We start from the raw sequence: 18,756 nt of genomic DNA, 5'->3' as shown, positions 1-18,756 counted from the left end.
TTAGCAGGATTTCTTATGTATTTATCAAATTTGACAACAAGCTAAACGTAACTATTCTTTTAGCAACTTTACCCAAAAAAATGGTATGGTTGAAAATGACACCAAAGTAAACAGCCCCTATATCATTTGAGACATCGATCAATGTTTTGGAGTTTCTTCCTTCCAACATTGCAATGTCTTAACAGATCAGTGGTGTACTAGTACAAAACTCCAAGTCGCGTTTTACAACAAAAGAAAAAAAAAAGACGTTTAACCTTTTTCTTTACCACAAGGAATACTCCATTCATCTCATAATAAGTTTATTTTGTAACGGAGTTTATAAAAATAGAGAATAATTGTATTTGGAGTAGATAAAGTGCTGAAACAGTTACATTGGGATTTTACAAAGTAGAGATATTCTATTTATTTTAATTTTGTATTGGTAGATATAAAACGAGTGAAAAATAAATTTATTTTGGAACTGGTGGTATCCTGCAAGCATCGGGCTGCCGGAACCAGGCCGGCCCGAGCTCAGCGAGGCCGAGAAAGCAATCGAACACGGCCAATCCTCCCCTTGGCCCCTTTCCCCTTGCACACCACACCGCGGCACCGCGCGCGTCACCGGCCTCGCTCGCGGCGCGTCACGCTGCTCGTGCGTGCGGCCACCACTACCACCGCCGCGATCGCTTTCGCGCGCACACACACGCAACGCACCAAGAGTCCGAGACTGCGCGACAGCGCGAGGGAGGGGGGAAAATGGCGTGATCTGCAGCAAAACGAGAGGGGAAAACGCAGGAAAACGAGCGGGCGACGCAGGATTCGTCGTCAACGGCGCGGCCCGGGCCGGGGAACACCTGGGGTACTAGCATGTAGTATAGCATAGCAGCAGTAGTCAAGCGGTGTTGGGTGTTGGTGTTGTACGGCAGCCTGCAGGGGGGCCAGAGTGGTGTGGACGTGTTGGCAGTGCGCGCCATGGTTGGTTTGATTTTCGTTTCTTCCAGAGGGGGGTGGTGGGGTTGAGCGCAACCAACGGTTTTCTCTCTTTTCTAAAAAGGAAGAAAACGATTCCGTCCAGCGATTTTGTGCTCCGCTGCTTTTGGGCGATAATTTTGTGATCTCTGGGTGGTTGGTATGTCGAGGTTGGAACACGTTTCTTTTCGTGTTGACACTAAGGCCCTCTTTAGTTCGCAAGACGAAAAATTTTGGCATATCACATTATATATATATGGACATATATTTGAAGTATTAAACGTAGTCTAATAATAAAATAAATTACATATTTCGCCTATAAATTACGAGACGAATTTATTAAGTCTAATTAATCCATCATAGCAAATATTTAATGTAGCATTACATTGTCAAATCATGACGTAATTAAGCTTAAAAGATTCGTCTCGCAATTTACACGCAATCTACGTAATTAGTTTTTTTCTTGTCTATATTTAATATTCCATACATATGTCCAAACATCCAATGTGACAAGGTGAAAATTTTTGTTTGGAAGTAAACAAGGCCTAAGTGTCCCTTTGATTTGGAGGAAAAACGTAAAATTTTAAAATTTTTCAAGCCTATAGGAAAAATTTATATGAATTGATTGAATCATATCATATCCTTTGAAATTCGTATGGGATAGACAATCCTACAAAGATTTTGAAGGAAATTTAGCAAAAGCTCTTACCTCTTGGAAATTTTATTTCGAGTCTATCTCTCTTATTTGATTTCTATGTTTTTTTTACATGTTTTGCAATTCTGTTTTACACTTAAATTATATCAAAATCATATGTTTAATTCTCTGTTTTCTCCTATTTATACTTATGCATAGGGCTGAGCTAAAATACATTTGCAAATTACATAGTACTAGTATTTTTGTAAGATTAGTATTTTAATAGGGATTATGGAGTGACTCTAATCCTTACCTATCCTATGCCGTCTCTGCCCATGGTTTGATGGACTTAACTGAAATGGTGATAGCAAATGTCAGAAGTAGAAGCACAAAGCATATTGGGATGCCTGTTTTAAACGTGGGATTTCTTTTCTATTTTTTTAGTTATTTCATATGAAATTCTTTGTAAACTCGTGCACTCTAAATCGTTTTGTGAGTCACATCACTTCTCAGGCCCGCCACCTTGTTTTAGGTGATTACCTTAAAATGACAATAAATCTGTCCATTTCAACTCGATTTTTTTCAATATTTCTAGTTGACAGACAGTGAACCCATTTTTGGTACCAGTCGAGAAATTGTGGTGGTGACAACATTGCCATATGAATTATCCAGCTCAAAAGGAATTTGAAGTGTATACAATAATAACCTGACAAAATTATTTTGAGGGGATCAATTCCATTGCCTCCTTGAGCAGTCTATGACCATGAATTTTCAGTTGCAAAGTTGGTTTATCAGCCACATGGGATGGGACTGAACCCTAACCATAAACTAGGTGGCAAACGCACTGATGCAGCTGTCTCCTCCTCCTCCACTGTGTGAACCATTTTTTATAGTGCAGCTTTTGAGCCTGAAGAGAGAGGGCATCAGCAAGCAATCAAGCACTGAATCATCACTGCACAACACAACAACTCTGGCTCACAAACTCTGAACTTTTTAGGTTGGATAACGCTGTTGGTTTCAGCGTTTCAGATGACAAGAATAACAAAGAAATATCTCCTCCAATTTGCAGTGAAAACGAACGGCAAGTTGACAGCCACATCAAGCAATGACACTGCACATACATAGACCACTATGATCAGTATTGACAACCACAGTATCTACAGAAAATTTCCAACTTTTTTTCGTCAGAGTGACACGCTCTTGGTTCTTTCTTTTCCCTTTTGTTTCACATCACAAGAGGGACCAAATGGAAAGCAAAATCACAAGATATCCCAATAGGCCATGGTTCCGTGTGCAATCTACCTTGACCTGTTGATGCGCAAGAAAATGGCCTCTTAACTGCAGCATCACCAGTGTCTCCCCACATATATTCCAAAGCCAAATCTATTGCCCAGAGAAGGGAGAAAAGAAAACAGTACCAACCTTGCATAAAGGTTCAGGAACCCATGCACAGATGTACATGTATGTACTCTCTCTGATCTCTGCTTCTGCAAGAAATGCATGTCCTTTTAGTGCATATCATGTCAATCTTCTCAAAACATTAAGCGTTAAGCATCAATATCTCTTTAAATATTTAGATTGGACACATGAAAAATTTATGGGTAGATTTTATATCACCAAATGCTACTCTTTCCATTTCAAAATACTTACTTTTTAACATGTTGTTTAATGTGTTGTATAAATTTCTAAAAAAGAATTATAGTCAAAATTAAGAATGTTTGGCTTAGCACAAAACAAATATTTTGAAGAGGAGGGAGTAATACTTTTACGATATACATTACAATTTTTTCCATGTTATACATACATGTTGCAATAGGAAAATGGTTAGCCAAAGTTTGTACTCCCTCCATCGCAAAGTAATACCCGATTGGACACATTCTATTACGAATCTGGACCAGTATTAGGAGAAAGTATTATTTTGTTAACCATTATTAAAAAAAATCAGTCTCCCAAAGCTGCCACCTTTGCTGGTTTTCTTGGTTTGTTCAGTTTGTTGCTTGTGTGTCCCCCAGTTGCATATAAACATGGGCATGTCACACCTCACAACCCCCCTTTGCTTTGGCCATTTTCTCAAACACCTAATTTGCTTGGATCCTTCTTGCACTTGCAACTTGCAAAACAACCAAAGGAAATACTAGTAGCATCATCAAGCGAAGAAGGTCAGCTCAAAAGGGCGTTGTGTGCTTCGCCTCGCGAAATGAGAGTCGCATTGCTCCGGAGATGATGGTCGCCGGAGTAATCAGGAGCAACCAGGACGGCGGCGGCGGCGGCGGGACGGTGTCCGGTGCGGCGAGGATTAGCCCGGCGGTGGTGTTCGTCCTGGTGATATTGGCTGTGGTGCTGTTCGTGTCCGGGTTGCTGCATCTTCTTGTCAGATTCTTGCTCAGGCGCGGCCGTGGGCGAGATGGCGGCGGCGGCGGCGACGCGGAGGCGGCGGAGGGTGTGGAGGAGTCGGCGTTGCAACGGCAGCTGCAGCAGCTGTTCCACCTGCACGACGCCGGGCTGGACCAGGACGTCATCGACGCGCTCCCGGTGTTCATGTACCGGGAGGTGGTGGTCGGCGTCGGCGGCGGCGGCGGCGCGGGCGGCGGAGCCAAGGAGCCGTTCGACTGCGCGGTCTGCCTGTGCGAGTTCGCCGGCGACGACCGGCTCCGGCTGCTGCCGGTGTGCGGCCACGCGTTCCACATCGACTGCATCGACACGTGGCTGCTCTCCAACTCCACGTGCCCGCTCTGCCGCGCCGCGCTCGGCGCCGACGCCGCCGCGCTGTTCGACGCCGCGTTCGACGAGATGGCCGACGAGGAGGACCGGAAGCAGCAGGAGGACGCCGTGTTCCCCGTCCGCCTCGGCAAGTTCAAGAACCTCTCCAGGGCGGTCGGCCCCGTCCACGACCGCGACGACGCCGCCGCCGCCGCCGCCGGCGTCGGCGTCGGCGGTGGCATTATCACGCGAGAGGAAGGCGAGTCGAGCAGCAGCAGCTTGGACGCCAGGCGGTGCTTCTCCATGGGCTCCTACCAGTACGTCCTCGCCGAGGCGAGCTTGCAGGTGTCCGTACACCGGAGGCACGGCGACGGCAATGGCAGGGCGAGGCTGAGAAGGCTCGCCGGCGCCAACCCGGCCGGCAACGACGCCGCCGCCGCCGCCGACGGGAAGAAGATCGGCGCCGGCAGCAAGGGCGACAGCTTCTCGGTGTCCAAGATTTGGCAGTGGCCGCGGCAAGGCAAGGGGAAGCTGCCGGTGCTCGCCTCCGACGACTCGCCGGCGGTGGACGGCCGGCTGCCGTGGCCGAGGAGAAGCCCCGGGGCTTCCTGATGCTGATTTCCATGGTGTGTTTGCAATTTGCAAAACTTTTTCAGAGCTAATTCTGCTCATCTTTTTAACACCGTATTAATCAATCTGTTCATAGCCAATTCGTTCCATTCTACTTTTGCTGTTCGATTGCATCACCTCGTGTGTTCATGATGAACAAATAGCTTCATAGAGAGGATTTCTTACTCTGCAGAATTAGTATTGGTAGTTGCAATACTAAACAAAAGAGGCTAAATTTATGAACAAAAATACTAGTTTATTTCCTATGGGCTATGGATATCCACCATTTGCAACGCTGGAATAACTGCACTTTGCCCTGAAAGAAATGCCTGTGGGCCAATCAGCCAATGTGGTAGAGTTGATCAAACATTTAAGTAAGAACAAGTACTTGTTTTAATAGTAGATTCTTGTTGTCTTAGCAAGCAACTGCTTGTACACTACTCTTTGCTTTATCTTCAAGTACTTTGCAAGTTCTCCACAACTCAAGCTATCGTTAGTTTACACGCATTGACGCATAGGATTGTTTTCTGACGATTGAAAATAAACAGTTTAGCATTTAGGCTTAATTTAAGCTTCCTTTCTATAATACTTGAGCAGTTGAGCTGCTGTTGCAGAATTTCAGGATTGTATCAAACTAATTTTTCTTCGCAGTTTTCCTGCCAAGCAACAACCATTAGAGTCATCTTGTAGTTATTAATTTTTGTTTTCAGGATCTCCTGTTGATGATGACAAAGAGAGAAAGGAAAAAGGAAAGAAACACACAAGTCATGCCAGTTTAAGCCTACCAGTGTTGGCCTCAAGAAAAAAAAATACAGTACTACAGTACTACTTCCTCCGTTTCCATTAACATCAATTTGAATGTGAGAAATGCTAGAATGACTTACATTGTGAAACGGAGAGAGTACATGTTAGTGATAAAAAAAGAACAAGTTAGTTACAGAAACTTTATTAACTGAAGTAATTTTTTTTATCTTAGTTCCAGTGGAGAACACTTTCAAACAAATCTTGTATTGAAAATAAAAAAAGCAAATGACTTCTAAAAAACCTATACCCAATGACTACAATTTCAAAAGGTTGGCGAAGAATTATCAACTAAAACTGTGCTTTATGATGTGGCTTTGGGGGAGTAATTAAATTGGCTTCCGGGACAGGTAGGGCGGACGCATCCGCCAAACTGAAGGCAGCATCTGCTATCGATCAAAGATTCAAGCCTGCATTAAAGCTGCAAGATACTTACATTAAATAATCGTGTTATATCTCAGCCACGTCTCGTCTTATTGCTTGGACGGGAGCGTTTCGAAACGGCCGAAAGCGATAGACACAGGCTAAGTACTCGTGCACTAGTGCTCGTTCACTTCGGTACAAGGGAGGGTTTATCGCCTGCAAACTGCAGCATGTGAAGAGCTGCTCCTGAGTGAGTGTGGTTATGTGTCTTTATCCGATATTAAATGAACATTAATTAGCTGTACTAATCTTGTGATAGTGCTCAGGGCGTGTGCGCTCTCAGGTCCAAAATGGGAGAAAAAAGTTTGGCGGGTTCCATTGAAAACTTGTAACGACGAGTGTTTGCAAAGCATGGCAATCTTGGTAAGAGAGGGCATATTTTGGACTAGGGGTGGAAAAAAACGCCGAAGCTTATGACAATGGGTCGGCGCAAACTCATAGTCGTAATGAGTCCAGCAGAGCTAGTTTTCATTTTTCTTGTAAGCTAAACAAGCGACTCATTTAATAACTCGCTAGTATAAAAGATCACTATATACTTACTAGTATTTTAAGTTACATCTAAAGTATCTGGCATCAATATGTTAGTATACGATAAATAGACAAATTTAAAATTATAAATGTTGACATAAACAAGATAGAACTTACTATTAACGAGCCGAGCTAGGTTTTTAAGCTCGTCAGGGTTAACAAGACAAGCCAGCCAGGGTCAACAAGCATGGCTCATATAACGAACTCAAACAAGCCGAGCTACCTCGTTATCTAGTACCTGTTTTGGATTAAAGGGCAAGGTCCCCTTCGGAACATAATTTTTATAGGATTTTGCCAGTAATTATTTCAAATCCCGCAAAATCCTTCAAAGATCCTCCGTTCCAAAGGAGGTTTGAAATTTTGTGCTGCGCTGCTTGCTACTGACTTGTGAGTGGTGATGACCGAACAGACACACAGACACTAATGCACACACTAGACGGGCACCCCATCCATCAGGCAAAACATGGGGCAAGGCAAGGTGTCAAATGACAATAAAGGAGGCTTTCTGGAATCTGAACAGTCCTGCTATTAGTACTGGAGCAGTGGAAGCAACTATTCAGGGATGGTGCTGATGCTGAGACACCGATGAATGAATCATGGATAAGGGGATCAGCTTTCACAGGATGTACCTCGATGGCCAGGAGACTCGAGTGCTTTACCAGGTCATATTTTGTCGAGCATCTCCTCCGATTCATGATGAGTTTGTCTGTGACAGTTAACAGGGTTATCATTCCACAATTTCGGCTTGCATTGCATCTGGGAAGAGATGACGGGAGTCCTCATTCCAGATATTTTATCAAGAAATTGCAGCCCGATAGTTGTGTAATGAAATAATCTGCCACCGGATAAAACAATAAACCAATTCTGGATGGTTTTCTTTTCCTTTTGTGCAGATTATAAAGTCTTTCCAGCCAAAAAAAAATGTCCAGTTGTCCAAAATATGCCAGTGGGGTTTTACCATGGAACAGGTACGTAAACCCAAAAAAACAAATAATTACATTGAACAATATCATGATACAACACATTCCTTTGCTGCCTGAAATGAGGGGGAGGCTGAAAATTTTAGTTATCCTCAAGTGATATACAGCACCATATGAATACATTTTGCCAAAACTGAAGATGTAGCATTAATTGCTGCCGGCTACTATACAATATAGAAAGGAAGAATGAATGGCCAAAACCAGCTAAGTCGTGTACATAACTCACTAGAAGGCAAGCAAAAGGGGAAGAGCAGAAAAAAGTAAAAAGAAAAACTCGCCTTTGCTTGCAGCAGTTGGAAGAGCTATCACAACATTATAGACACAGGTCAAACTACAATCCAGCAGGAAAATTGTTGATTTGCCCTTGCTCCAGCCTGTCCTCACCGTTCACTTTGTAAGTTATCCGGATTCGCATCGCAAGGGGTTTCTGTGCGGTAAAATTCAGAAACGGAGATTAGGAATCACAAGTCTAGAAAGAATATTGAACCTTAGTGATGGACTGTTTGTGCACCAAATAGTTGTCTATGTGGAGGATGGTAGGACTGACTACGGGAAGCTTTAGTGATGGATCATAAAATCCTAATTCTGCTCGCCTGATATTGTATGATGCACTAAAATATGCATAGATGACGCAACTAATTCCAGATATAACAGCAACGAACAATGTATACTTACGGATCATACTGAATAAAAGCATGGAAACATGACAGGTATAATAGGCAGCTATTCATGGTGGTTGTGCGAATCAGTAAAAACACACATCATCTTCTGTTACTCATGCATACAGCCAGTGCACCTAATAGCAATACTGTATTTTAAACCTAATTATTTGATACGTGTAAGATGAACCTGTAATTGGTAGATCTCCAGAAATGGAGTTTTTACTTGGAGAGTTGAGATGTAATTAAGCTCGAAATATCAATGGCACAAAGGCAAAAGGCAGCATATAGGTAGGAGTTATGACAAAAGCATGTAACCTTGGCACATGGATTAACTCTTGACTTATAATATTCCAACTTAACTACTGAGCTAAAACTGAATCGTTATGGTTACATATGCTCTTTCAAGCTTTTAAAGAAGACTATTAAATCAAAGAAACCAGAAATAGGTCATAATTTGTTTCTGCAGGGCACAACTCCTTTATTACCTGTCCATGTTGGTTATTTGTGACACTGAGGCTTTGTGTAACAGAATCATTTCCACTGGCAGGAAGCGTGTTGCTGCTAGCGGGGTCCAAACGCAACTGGATAAACTGAAATCCAAATTCGGCAGAAATGAAATATAAGCCTCGAGTATTTTGTATGTTTCACAACTACTAAAGCAAACTACAAACTCATCTGAATGATGGAATTTCAAGGTTAAAGTGAATAGCAAAAACAACTAAAAGTATCATGTCACCCACTCCCTTGAAATTTACAAACGTTTTTTATATATTCTAATAACAATATTAAAGGAAACCAAAAGAATACAGATGTGCATAACAGGCCATCAGCCATCACAATGATGCTTGAAAATATAGATTAAAGTATTCTTTTAAAAATTAAATGGCCAGTACACAGAGTTTCAAACTGTCAGAAAAAGGAAAATGCAAATAAATAACCTCCTCAATAGATGGTTTTTGGTATTTCAAGCCAAGTAATAGTTATACAAATTTTATACAGAAATTAAAACAGATAAATAAATAGTTGGTTCTTAAGTCCTAACTTTTTTACTAAAAATTCCATTTCTGACCAGTTAATATGAGCATCAGAGGTGACCCCAAAACAACAGTTTGAAGGTAATACCTTTGGTACAGCTGCCTGAAAGATGAAATCCGTGAATGTATTAGATGTCAAATTTGTAAAGCTAGCATGAATTGTAGTCTCCTGAGGTTTTCCAGACTGCTTCTTAAAATTGAAAGTGATCTTCAAAGCTGCACTCTGGAAAGCTGTGATTGGCGGGTAAGCTGTATTCTCATCTGGTGAGCAAGCAAGCATAGCAACAGTAAATATCATAATCATTTGCAGTGCTCCATAATGTTAGATAATAGTAAGGCAGTAGGATCTGACCAGAAAGAGATGTGCTTGAGGACAAACCATCAAGAAGATCCACAACTTGGGGTGTAACAGGTGCAACTTTAGTCTCAGCTGCATGGTATTAAGATAAGTAAGCTTGGATCAGCAACATATGAAAAACATGCAAATATTATCATCATGATAACTTTTACCTTGACCAGGAAGGCTAAAGTTTGATACTGTTGGTGGGCCATTTTGTACTGGAGAAGAACCAATTGATAGAAGATCCATCAGAATATCTGTGCTTGCTGATGGAGCTCCACCTTAACATAAACCAGAAACAAAACCGTGAGCATTATACACCACAAACTGTATGATTAAGGATTCAATGCCATGTCCTAAACCATCCAAAACAGAACAATATGTAGGAAAGCTTCCTCATCAAACAAATATTACTGACATAAATGAGTATCAAATGTGAGAATATGAGCATCACTTGCTTCACTTGTCAAACCAAATATGTACTGAATGAACAAAAAAGTAAGATCAAAACCTGCTGTAGATGAATCAGTCAAGCCTATGCCCAAAAGATCCTGTAGGAAATCATTAGGTGCTGTAGTAGGGGCGGAAGTAGTCGCAGGAGCATCGTCAGAACTTAAATCAAGCAAATCAGCTAGAGGAGCCGGTGGTGGCTTTGCTACACCATTTGGAAGCTTAAGCGAGCTTCCAGGAGTTGCTGCAGCAGCTAATTTATCTGATGAAATAGTTGCTTGTGTGGAAGCAGCTCTCTTAGCCAAGTAACTAGCTTCATCTATCACAGGCATCCGCTCAAGCAAAGATGATCTGTTCATACAACAGCATCCTCAAGGTTAATCTATCTTACAGAAACAAATATATTAGAGAAAGCACCCACAGCAATGGCAGAATCTGTCACCCACTTTATAGACTGATGCCTCTGTATAATGGAGTTGAATTCAATTGACCTCTGTTGTAGTTCAAGCACAGTATTCCCTTTATTCTGTGCAACTATTTCCTTTATCCTCCTGGCAATAAGATAACAGAGTATGGTGACAAAATGCAAACCATCTTGAGATAGATATCACAAATCACGCTACTTATATTAAAATATTTGCAAGAGGATCAAAAGAATACCACACAAAGACTAACAGAAACTTCAAACAAAGGGTTGGTACATTAGCTTTGTTTTTCCATCACAAGCAAAGTTGTTTGGTGCTAAAATCATATTTGTATCCATGTAAAGAAAGGTAAAGTGAAATGAAGAGAGATTTGTTACCAACAAGTATGGCAATCAGCTCGTGAACATTTCAATGTTATTCAGTATGTTAATTAACAAGAAACCAGTTCATAAGAAACTGAGTGACCTACAAAAATGTTTGAAAACAAATAAATATTTCCTTCTTCGTGGCAAGTTTTCATTATATAATAAGCACAGGCAGTTTGTGCTCATATTAGGACAAAATCAGAATGGGATGATCCTGTGGCAATAGCTGTTCTACCTCAGATCAATCAATAACATGAAACCAGAACGACTGAAATAATTAAGATAGCTATACAATTCATTTACTACTACAAGGTCAAGTTAAATGATAACTTACTCTGAAGTCGGTGGGAATCGGGAAGAGAGCTTCAAGAGAGATACTAGACACATAGCCCGAGTTGTCACGTCTGCAGAGTATCGTTTAAGAGAGACCTCTACAGCATCCACGGCATCAGATTCTGTTACCTGAACAGGTTACACAAAAAAACCAAGCTGTTTTAAAATTTTTAAACTGGAAAAGCAATGGTACTAAACGAAAAACATACTGAGAAGCACCAGCATACACTGGAAAAGCATTGAACTAACAAACTGACGAATTCTATAAAGCATTTCGTGGTGAACCATCTACAAAAGACATGTGGATAGGTGGAAATGATTTATCATGTAGCTTTTCCTTTTGACCATCATTACATATAGCACTTGTAATTCGGTAATTCCAAGTTGATCGTTACAAGAGGTATTATGAGACACTTTTAGTGTGTCTAAGAGTTATCACTTATCAGTCCTAAAAATAAACTAAGCCAAATTGAAAGCATCACATGCCTGAACAAGAACTGCAGTAATGTTTAATTGCATCCTGACTTCTTGGCAGAAGCATGCAGCCAATGAGAATGGTGGCAAGAATTGTTAACTCACCGTGATTGGTTCCTCTATGTCCAGCATACCAACATTGTTCACCAGCATTTCACCATACTCACCAGTGCACCATACAGCTACCCTAACCAAACTTTCCTAAATAATTCAATGTAGAAGAGATTCAGGTATGTCAGATAAGTAGCAACTCAATGGTATAGATCATAAAGAAGACTGACTATTTCTCCATACCTGTTCACCGCAAGCTAGCAATGCCTTGTATAATGATCTCACTGAGTATCCTTGGAGTTCAGATGCATTGCTTATTAAGACTATTAGAGCATGCCATACATCGTCCTTCACATAATTTCCAGCCTGAGGATGTACAAGGTAACATAATTCAAACAAAATGGATTTTTACTGATTGAACGGTGCAAGAGAAAATATCCCCATAGTTGTGCTTCTGTACATACCAGAGATAAAACCTTGAACATCTGGTCTAAGTACCAAAGTTTATCTTGGGAAAACCTATTTGAAATGCTACATTATTATTGTCCATAAATCAACAGGAGACAGAAAGGTATAAATCAACAGGAGAAAAAAACAAAATTGAACAAATATAATAAAGGGACAACACAGGTAAATGTCGTAAAATGAAATACTTGTTTTATAGGCTTATAGCCTGTTAACTAAACCAATGCAGAAGATAGTGTATTATGTTATGTTGATCTGACATGATTATTATCCTCCTGATAGAACTATGTGCAAATCCTTTGCTATGTAAAGAAAGGTTAGGAATGATATGAAAAGGAAGGAACTATGTATTCTCGTTAAACAAATTGTCTACCCTTATTTATATTTCCCTTTGCTCCACTTGGGGTAGGAAATAATACTGTACCGTATGTGAAGTTTCACCATTAATTGTATAGGATGAGTATCCTTTTTGATTGTCTGTTACGTTTCAAAATGCATGTAACAACAGGATACAAAGGACCTTTGAAACATTTACAGAATATGCAACTAAGAGTTCTTACAAAACTAGTAGAGATGACATCCACGAAAAATTGACCCTGAATCAAGTCGGTCAGTAAAAAAAAAGATAAGGAGGGGGTTATGCTACGTCAAGTCTTACTTTTCAACAATTGAGCATATCTTTGCTGTGAGGTCGTCCTTGAAGTCCTGATCACTTACTTCCAGGTAATCAACAAGCTCCTTGGTCAAAGATTTTGCATTTGCATCGTTGACAAGAAGGTAAACAAGTTCAAGGGCCCTTTTGCGAATAGATACATCAGCATCCTGGAAAAACATCAGCAGTTACGAATTATTGAAGTGTAAAAGAAAAGGAACAAGAAATCTGGTAACAATAAAGTGAAAGTGAATAGTAGGCACATCAACAACGCAAACTGCAGTAGACATAAAAACTATGGCAATGCTGTTTTTTTCTTTAAAATGATCATGCAATCATCATTTACTACGGGATCAAGCAGAAGAAATTTTCCTTAATGCACTCGGCTAAACCTGACTAGAAATGCAAGAAAGGAGGATGGTCTGCACTTGTCACTAGTTATGATTAGCTGTAGTCTCAAGAAGTGCGGAAATAAACAGTATACTTTCAGGAAGCTACCATAGGTGTGTCTCAGAATTTTACATACATGAGCATTATTTTACTTCCCTAGAGGAATGAGAATAAATCCAGAGCACATTAACTGGAGAATTTACCTTGACACACTCTAATATTGTTGCTCTATGCCTCTGCACTGCTTGCGTGTCTACCTCCATGGCCTTCATAAGCATGTTCAGAGCAACATATCTGAAAGCACAGTATGCACACTGAGAATTATCTCTCATATGGAAGAATATTTTACTAGTCAAAACACCTAAATCATACAAATGTGTTATTCCCTCCATTTCATATTAGAAGGCATTTTAGGTTTGTCCTAAGTCAAACTTCTTGAAGTCTGACCAAGTTTATAGGAAAATGTAGTAAAATCTACAAAACCAAATTAGTTCCACTAAATCCACCATTGAATATATTTTTGTAGTATACTTTTTTGGGAACGAAATGTTGCTACGTTTTTCTATACTAGCTGAATGCCCATGCGTTGCAACGGGAATTAAAAGAAGACTTTAAAACCTCAAACATTAAATAAAATGGTCCCATTGTAAATCATTCACATCATATTTTTCATCATTTTGTATATCACTTTAAAATAAATTTTCCTTGTGTGATGGCTTCTGGTTGGGGAAGGGATAAAAGTCCACCTATCTCACTATTTGGGGACCCACAAGGTAGTGGTGGTAGGTGGTGGCAGATTCACCACTCACCACCACAATTAGGGTCTTTTAAAGGAGTATAGAAACTTGGTCCAATTCATAGTACAACTTACTCCTATAATATGAGGGAGTACAAAAGTAATAGTCCAATTCATAGTCAATCATAAGCACCAAGCAGTAGTACCTTGAAGTTTGGAACAATGCTCAGGGTAAGTAACCCATTGAATTACAAGAAAATTAACTAGCAAACTTTTACTTTAAACCCTTTATTCACAAAAGTTAAGAGGCTTGAACATCAGTTGTCCAAGAGAAAAGAGTGAATTACCTGATGTTATTATCACGGTTGGACAGAAATCTACCCAAGATATTGATTGCCAGCACACGTAAACCACTAGTAGCTTCGATGCCCATTATAGTCTCAACACATTCATATAAAATAGCATTTCCTGCGTTCTTATTTGACTCAGTTTTTGTTGCAACCTGGAAATGCAATGCAAATAATTCGATATAAGATACAGAGCACAGCTGCGGGAAAGAAGACTTCAACAAAAAACATGGTTTACTAAAAGAATAATTCAACAATGAGAAAAACATAATCATATCACTGAGTTCTTAATCCAAGAGTAACAAACTAACAATGCTACAAGACCTAAATAAATATCTGGGATTAGTACCACTGAAGACGCTCATTTCGATTTACAATACATTAATAGTAATGCAATTTGTGAGGGTGTAATGATCATGAACTGTCTACAAAATGATCAGAACAGATGTGATTTGCATAGTGAAATTTCTGTTGTGTATAAAATAAAAACAAACAATTCACCTGAGCAAGAATATCATTCACAAACTCACTGCAATCTGCATCTCCTTGACCCAAAATTCGCATGAGCTTAAGCACTCTGATATGCAAGAACGGATCCGTAATTCCAGCAATGTCATATTCAGGAGCATATGAACTATTGGACACATCTCTCAGTATTCTGACCAAACCATCAAGGCAGTTCTGTAGAACCAAAATTTTATCAGAAGTACTGCCGCAAATGAATACATTAGTTTGATATGATATTGTAGGTATCAGCAACCAACAAAGTGAACACACTATGCGATAGAACACAAAAAAATCCTGCCTCTTTCAATGAACATGGTATTGGGTCAAGTGTCACATACATAAACAATGATTAACTATTATACTAATGCTTTTAAACGACTCTGTAGAATCAATGGCTCAATGCATCATCAAATGAATTGAGGAGCAGGAATTGGGGTTGACAGTTTGGAATATATAGGATGCTAAATAAGCAGGGATTTAGCCATAGATTATTAGTCCCAAGTCCCAACTGTTAACTAGTCTGATGGATCTGAAAATTCTATGGTGGTGATTCCAACCTTTAGCCGGAATAATTCATTATTCAGAAGAAACGAATAAAATCACCAAACTCTGCACTTCCAGTATTTGGCAAACATCATCTCTAGTCTTCCTATCAACCACGACCACAGGAACTTGGGGACTGTACTGCATTCCCAGCTTTCCCACCAAACATCATAAAACCATCGGACAAAGGATTTTTTGTACAGTTAAAAGATATACAGCAAGTGTGTCAACGCCTCAACAGACACATCACCAGAAACCCTATTATCTACTATTTGTGCCTACACATGGATGTTTGGATGTTCAAACATCATAAATACCACACTGGGAAAGCAACAAATGGTTCAACAAGACTAAATCAACAATACTCGTATGATTTTAACTTGATACGTTCAAAAAGGTATAAGTTTCAAGTCAGTAATTTGGGCATCGGAGACAGTAGAGTGGCAGCTGGCGGTAATTAGATATCAAGAATCTGATGATTGGTAAGAGCAAAAAAACTGAAACAAATAAGACAGTTTGGTATTATTCCAAGGGCTTTACTGAAAGGGTATGCGTTAATATGGAAAGAGGAGATGAAAATAAGTAATTTGTTACATAGTAACTTTGAGAATGCAAACAGAAGGTAATAGGCAGCATTGTCCAAGGAAAAAATATAACGGTTCCTAGAATGCATCGTACCTTCCTCAGGTACTCCAATGCCTCTTTGCTTGCTTTACAAAGTTCTGCGCAGAGCTGAACAGCAGATATGAGAACCCCGTGATGTTTTTCCTTCAGTAGTGAAACAGCAGAGCCCATGAAGTTCTCTGCCAAATCTGGAACCTTCCGTACGATCCTTATAGAGCATAAGGCAGCCTACAAAACAGCCAAACCTGTACAATTAGTATGACAATTCACCTCAAGTATTTCAGAACCAAAAACAACAAAGGCAAGACACCTTTGCAGGGTGAAACGACAGGGAAATAAAAGGCTCGACATGTAATAAGCTTTGAATAATGATGGTATAGACGACAACACCCACAAAACAAAGAATGATTGTTTGAGTTCAAATTGACCTTTGCTAACTTACCCAGAGCATATGCTATGAGCTATTAACCTATCACATTACATTATTACGATTTACAAGTACTAATAAACACAGAACAAGACTCATGGAATGGACATACTGACATCATGCTAAAAACAGACTTCAGTAGAAACTATAACATCAAGTCTAAAGTAAACATATACCTTCTTCTTGGTATTTGGTTCCCTACTTTGCAATAGCCTCTCCACCTCAGGTGACAGATCACGCGCCATTTCAGCGGAGCAAATGTTGCCAAGAGCACAGAGTGCAAGCCCCACAATGAACTGGTTCGAGTGGTTAAGATCTCTGTCCGCGTTAAGTACTACCAAATGCTCAAAGCAGAACATAGCATTCTAAGAAAAATCAAAACAGATATGGAGCATAAGTATAGTATGGGTGGATACTGCTTGAGCGAGTTGGTGACGAGCATGAGCACCTCCTGCCGCTCGTCGAGCAGCAGCATGAGGCCGAGGTACCCGATGCGCTTCTCGGGGAAGCCCGCGGCGGCGATGAGCTTGAGGCACTCCATCTGGCCGAAGTGGGTGGGGTACCCGAGCATGTGGATGAACATGAGCTTGGCCATGTTCCGGTGGCGGTAGTCCTGGTCCCCCTCGCTGATGGCCGCCCGTATCGCCGCGCACTCCCGCCGCACCACCGCCCGCTCCTCCGCCGCCGTCTTGCACGCGCGTATCGCCCGTATCATGTCCCTGCACCACAACCACGCGCGCGGATCTGAGGAATAGGAGGGGATACGAGAGGAGACGCGGGTGGTGATCCATCCGAGGCGAGGGGGAGAGGGCTAACCGGAGGCGGGTGCCGGAGGAGAAGGGGTTGATGGCGAGGTCCATGGCGAAGTCCTCGACGATCTTCTCGACGGAATCCAGGGTGGGGCGACGGGGGAGGGATCTCGCCGCCGCGGGGCGTGGGGGGCGGCGGCGGCGGCGGCGACGGCCGGGTGGATCTGGGAGGAGGAGGAGTAGGCGGTGGCGATGGTGGTGGTGGTGGTGGTGGTGGGAATTGCGATTTGCGAAGAGGCCCCTCTCGCTCGCGTTGGGGTTCGTTTTTTTGAGGATTAGTTGGGGTGATTTGGGATCTGATCCCCACCACGCTGACCTCACTGGCTCACTGACATGGGTAATTCCAAGTTTCCAACGGTGTCGGGATAATCAACGTGGTTCACTTTTCATTTTAGCATTCTTTCTAGGGACTGTAGCATAAGATTTTAGTACCCTTCGATTTTATATGAAATCATAGGAAAATTAGGGAATTTTAATCCTACCGAAAAAATCAAAGCCTTGAAAGGATTGAATCCTATCTACTCGTGTTGTTTTGAAATTCCTATGTAACAAGAAATCCTATAAAAAATTTGAAGAAAAGTTAGCAAGTGCTCTAACTCCTTAGAAAATTTCCCTTGTACATCTCTCATTCGATTCCTACGTTTTTTTTCGGCCTAATCAAAAGACCATTTATGTGTCTTTCCAGTGTTCTGTAATTTTCTTTTACACTTCCATTCATTTTTTTATTCCTTCATTTTTTCTATCATATGATTCAAATTAGCAATCATTCATGTATTGTTTCCATGTGTTTTGCAGTCATATTTTTCATACACTTGCATTCCTATATTTCTTATCCAATTCCCACGGTCTACTCAAGCAACCATTTATATATTTTTCTCCTAGATTTTGCAAACATATGTTTTATACTTATATTCCTATCAACATCACGTACTTCTAATTCTCTATGTTTGTCAGTCTTGCGTTTCAATAGAATCCTTAGTGGTATATGAACTTCCTTAGATGACATTAGATATATAGTACTTATACTTTGTATTTTGTATATCATGAACATAATTGCAACTTGTTTTCCACGGATAAAAATGCCCAAACTATATAGAGGTGACAATAGTGTAAGCACAAGGCGTGCAATGGATTTATAGTAAGTGGTTGTGTCAATTTCAATTGAATATGGCAGTATACCGTGTTGTGTTTGTGAGAGTGTATTTGGTAAAAAATAGTATGAAATTCATCAGTGTGTTATCTTTTAAGTCAAAAGCTGTAATGACAAATGTTTCATCATACACATATAGTTAACCTTGTGGGTATGAAATGCTAAATTAACTAATGCACTAAAATAAGATCAATAACAATTCGTTTGGATTTGTAAAATTTTGACCATCAATTCAATAATAGAGCAACCTTATACAGTGAACTTATGATATTATTGATAATATTTTTCAACTCAAAGCTAGACATCATTTTTTCTTATTTTAAAACTAAGCACTCGAGAAGTTAATGTT

General features: G+C 40.5%; 2 protein-coding genes across 3 annotated transcripts; one reads left to right on the top strand and one right to left on the bottom strand.

Annotated features, from left to right (window-relative positions):
• Positions 1-3,590: 3,590 nt before the first annotated feature.
• Positions 3,591-5,848, top strand: LOC127775865 (RING-H2 finger protein ATL46-like). The gene is made up of 2 exons (XM_052302176.1): positions 3,591-4,908; positions 5,602-5,848. Exon 1 carries the CDS (start codon positions 3,803-3,805, stop codon positions 4,892-4,894), a length of 1,092 nt encoding a protein of 363 aa, XP_052158136.1. The 5' UTR covers positions 3,591-3,802; the 3' UTR covers positions 4,895-4,908; positions 5,602-5,848.
• Positions 5,849-7,616: 1,768 nt separating this feature from the next.
• On the bottom strand, positions 7,617-17,490 carry LOC127775864 (AP-1 complex subunit gamma-2-like). 2 transcript variants are annotated; one of them, XR_008018048.1, is made up of 20 exons: positions 17,265-17,490; positions 16,865-17,167; positions 16,625-16,766; positions 16,076-16,249; positions 14,849-15,028; positions 14,348-14,502; positions 13,468-13,558; positions 12,881-13,044; positions 12,222-12,276; positions 12,001-12,123; positions 11,812-11,907; positions 11,234-11,361; positions 10,556-10,660; positions 10,171-10,460; positions 9,830-9,940; positions 9,672-9,749; positions 9,408-9,580; positions 8,771-8,875; positions 7,898-8,050; positions 7,617-7,675 (listed from the first exon to the last, which is right to left on the bottom strand). XR_008018048.1 is itself a non-coding variant. In XM_052302175.1 (19 exons), the coding sequence occupies exons 1-19, from the start codon at positions 17,306-17,308 to the stop codon at positions 7,955-7,957; spliced, it is 2,613 nt and encodes an 870-aa protein (XP_052158135.1). In that variant the 5' UTR covers positions 17,309-17,490; the 3' UTR covers positions 7,617-7,954. The 2 variants fall into 2 exon arrangements, 1 of the variants encoding a protein (XP_052158135.1); XM_052302175.1 differs by having other exon boundaries at positions 7,617-8,050.
• Positions 17,491-18,756: the final 1,266 nt, after the last annotated feature.

This window comes from Oryza glaberrima, chromosome 6 (genome assembly GCF_000147395.1).
Source record: "Oryza glaberrima chromosome 6, OglaRS2, whole genome shotgun sequence".
Classification (NCBI taxonomy): Eukaryota; Viridiplantae; Streptophyta; class Magnoliopsida; order Poales; family Poaceae; genus Oryza; species Oryza glaberrima.
This window is presented reverse-complemented; position numbering and strand designations above follow the sequence as displayed.

Excerpts from the sequence above, each read along its gene's own strand:
- LOC127775864 (XM_052302175.1), bottom strand. The coding sequence starts at position 17,308 with ATGGACCTCGCCATCAACCCCTTCTCCTCCGGCACCCGCCTCCG. Across the intron at positions 10,661-11,233 it reads CGATTCCCACCGACTTCAGA|GAGGATAAAGGAAATAGTTG; the intron begins GTAAGTTATCAT and ends TCTTATTGCCAG. Across the intron at positions 9,941-10,170 it reads GACTGATTCATCTACAGCAG|GTGGAGCTCCATCAGCAAGC; the intron begins GTTTTGATCTTA and ends GTTTATGTTAAG.
- LOC127775865 (XM_052302176.1), top strand. The coding sequence starts at position 3,803 with ATGATGGTCGCCGGAGTAATCAGGAGCAACCAGGACGGCGGCGGCGGC.